The 3319-nt window shown below is 44.8% G+C and overlaps 1 protein-coding gene across 1 annotated transcript in view; it reads left to right on the forward strand.

The window, feature by feature from the left end:
• LOC135530500 (ras-related protein Rab-33B-like) overlaps nt 1-2637 on the forward strand; it is a 7920-nt gene extending 5283 nt beyond the window's left edge. Inside the window, exon 3 of the mRNA XM_064958811.1 lies at nt 1-2637. This exon is cut by the window's left edge and continues 204 nt beyond it. Coding sequence (XP_064814883.1) covers nt 1-310 — 310 coding nt within the window. The 3' untranslated portion in view covers nt 311-2637.
• Nucleotides 2638-3319: the final 682 nt, after the last annotated feature.

Below are 3319 nucleotides of genomic sequence, written 5' to 3' on the forward strand. Positions count from 1 at the left end.
ACCAGGAGGAGGAGGAGGAGAACCAGGAGGAGGAGGAGGAGAACCAGGAGGAGGAGGAGGAGGACCAGGAGGAGGAGGAGGACCAGGAGGAGGAGGAGGAGGAGGACCAGGAGGGGGGCATCAGGACAGCGTGGAGGATGTGTTCATGGCCCTGGCCTCCAGGCTGAAGAGACAGACCAGACCACCTCCCCCGGTTCTCAACAACACAGGAGTGTCTGGCTCCTATTGTGGGTCCTCTACAGGGACATCTTCTTTCAGACTGCCAGCCAAGAAGAGCCCTCAGAAAGACTTCTGGACATGCACCTGTTGAGAGAGGCAGGGTGAGGAGAGGGATGGAACATGGGGAGGGGGAACAGGGGAATTTAGGGTGCCCACCAAGAACTTAGAGAAAGACTTCTGGACATATAAGGAAGGGAGAGGGGGAAGTCCTCTCTGATCAAGCATCTATATCAGTGGAGGCTGGTGAGGGGAGGACGGCTCATAATAATGGCTCTATTGCCTTCTATAGCCTGCTCTCAGATCTGTTGTCTCCTCCTTCTATAGCCTGCTCTCAGATCTGTTGTCTCCTTCTATAGCCTGCTCTCAGATCTGTTGTCTCCTCCTTCTATAGCCTGCTCTCAGATCTGTTGTCTCCTCCTTCTATAGCCTGCTCTCAGATCTGTTGTCTCCTTCTATAGCCTGCTCTCAGATCTGTTGTCTCCTCCTTCTATAGCCTGCTCTCAGATCTGTTGTCTCCTTCTATAGCCTGCTCTCAGATCTGTTGTCTCCTCCTTCTATAGCCTGCTCTCAGATCTGTTGTCTCCTTCTATAGCCTGCTCTCAGATCTGTTGTCTCCTTCTTCTATAGCCTGCTCTCAGATCTGTTGTCTCCTTCTTCTATAGCCTGCTCTCAGATCTGTTGTCTCCTTCTTCTATAGCCTGCTCTCAGATCTGTTGTCTCCTTCTATAGCCTGCTCTCAGATCTGTTGTCTCCTCCTTCTATAGCCTGCTCTCAGATCTGTTGTCTCCTTCTATAGCCTGCTCTCAGATCTGTTGTCTCCTCCTTCTATAGCCTGCTCTCAGATCTGTTGTCTCCTCCTTCTATAGCCTGCTCTCAGATCTGTTGTCTCCTTCTTCTATAGCCTGCTCTCAGATCTGTTGTCTCCTTCTTCTATAGCCTGCTCTCAGATCTGTTGTCTCCTTCTTCTATAGCCTGCTCTCAGATCTGTTGTCTCCTTCTATAGCCTGCTCTCAGATCTGTTGTCTCCTTCTATAGCCTGCTCTCAGATCTGTTGTCTCCTTCTATAGCCTGCTCTCAGATCTGTTGTCTCCTTCTATAGCCTGCTCTCAGATCTGTTGTCTCCTCCTTCTATAGCCTGCTCTCAGATCTGTTGTCTCCTCCTTCTATAGCCTGCTCTCAGATCTGTTGTCTCCTCCTTCTATAGCCTGCTCTCAGATCTGTTGTCTCCTCCTTCTATAGCCTGCTCTCAGATCTGTTGTCTCCTTCTATAGCCTGCTCTCAGATCTGTTTGTGCTCTTGCCAACTCCGTTGCCGTTATAATCAAGCCATAAATGTAAGACTGTAAAGCATTAACCAAAGGGTCGTTCTACTAATTCGGTGCCTTTTGAAAACGTTTGACTTCATTTTAACATTCTGTCATAAAGAGGACATGTTGAACTTCATTAACTTCTACTAAGTCAACAGGTTAAAGACGAAAATTACTATAGCAAGTGCCAAATAATGTAACAGGGTTGACCGTAACGGGGTTGACCGTAACGGGGTTGACCGTAACGGGGTTGACGATGTCCTCTTAAATCAGCCATGAATCCCCTTGTGACAGGGGGAATGGAAGCTTGTTACTGTATGTGCAACAGGCTTCCCAAAACATTTTTAATTGTTAAAACATTTTTAGACTGTCTGTTGTTTAACAGGATGGAATTGTTACGCTCAACCCGCTCAGTTTTACTCCACAAAACACCAGAACATGGCCAGAAAGAATAGAACCAGCTCACCTGTTTTGACATTATGATTTGAATACTAGATCAATACTAATACTAATGTTTCTTTGGGAAGAAAAATTAAAAATGGGAATATTTTCACCATATTAAAATGAGAGTTCAATTCACTTAACAGGGTTGACCTTAAAACAGAGGGACTGAATCACTAATCACAATAAAATAACTAGGGATTTCCAATGATGGAGAAATGTTGGGATGAAGGGGGTCAAATCTTCTTAGAAGTCAGAGAGGGTGCACAGAGGGACATTTCAAAATGCCGAAGTCTATCCCCATTAAATCATATTTATTGAATTCTCCATGTGGTCTATATTAAATGGCACTAAATATAATAGAACAGGCTTTTTTTTTTTATTCAATATTGGTGCTCAATTTATCCCTAAAATATCAAAGGGAAAGCAAAAAGGCCCTCATTTTGTGGAATGACCCAAAAACAGTGGAGGCTCTTGGATACACTCCCCTGGAAGTACTGCGTAATGTGACTGTCTGAATCTTGTGCAGTGGGTCGTCTTTTATGTGTCTCGATCTGTCCGTCTCTGCGTTGTGGTCATTGTATAGCAGGAAAGATATTACTGTACATTTCCATTCATGATGTGTGTAAATGTTTTCCATATTCAATAAAAAATAATCGATGTTCTTCAAAGTTGTAATCAATAGTACTACTCTTTGAACTGAATTGTGTTTTTATATTGTTCATCCCATTGGCAGTTTGTCTGATTTTTTATTTTTTTTTCCACAGGGATCTAATGCAGGTCTGTAATAGTTTCCAGTGTTCATTTTGAAGTTAGTTTACTTGCAAAACTATGTACTACTACAGCAGAGGAGGACTAGAACAATATGTTCTTGATATTGTTCAATATGTTTCTTGATCTCTGGATGAGAAGGAGACAATCGCTGCCCCGTGATATCAACTGTGAAAAGGTTACACTTCACAACCGATTTACTCCCTTTTCCATGGTTACTGTGGTCGAGGGACTATACAGGAGGAGTGGTGTGCTGGTCATGCAGGAGTCTGGTGCAGGTTGTGGGCGGTTGAGAATGATGTGTGTGTGACTGAGGTGGCACATGACCCTTCTTCTGCTCAGTGCAGCAGACAACACACAATGCCACCAACAGCTGTGTGTGTGTGTGTGTGTGGCACGGCAGTATGGTGCAACATTCATCGGTCAGCTGACAGAGAGGTCCTTCTCGGTTTTCTCTCTCCTTTCACAGACTTCCTGAACTGACTGAATCAGAACAAGTGGCAGGTGCCTCCTGGTTGCCTTTAAACACTGGTCTCAGGTCAGGGAGTTGATAAAGCGTCTCGGAGTAGGACGGCTTATCTA

Source organism: Oncorhynchus masou, unplaced genomic scaffold (assembly GCF_036934945.1).
Source record: "Oncorhynchus masou masou isolate Uvic2021 unplaced genomic scaffold, UVic_Omas_1.1 unplaced_scaffold_1355, whole genome shotgun sequence".
NCBI lineage: Eukaryota > Metazoa > Chordata > Actinopteri > Salmoniformes > Salmonidae > Oncorhynchus > Oncorhynchus masou.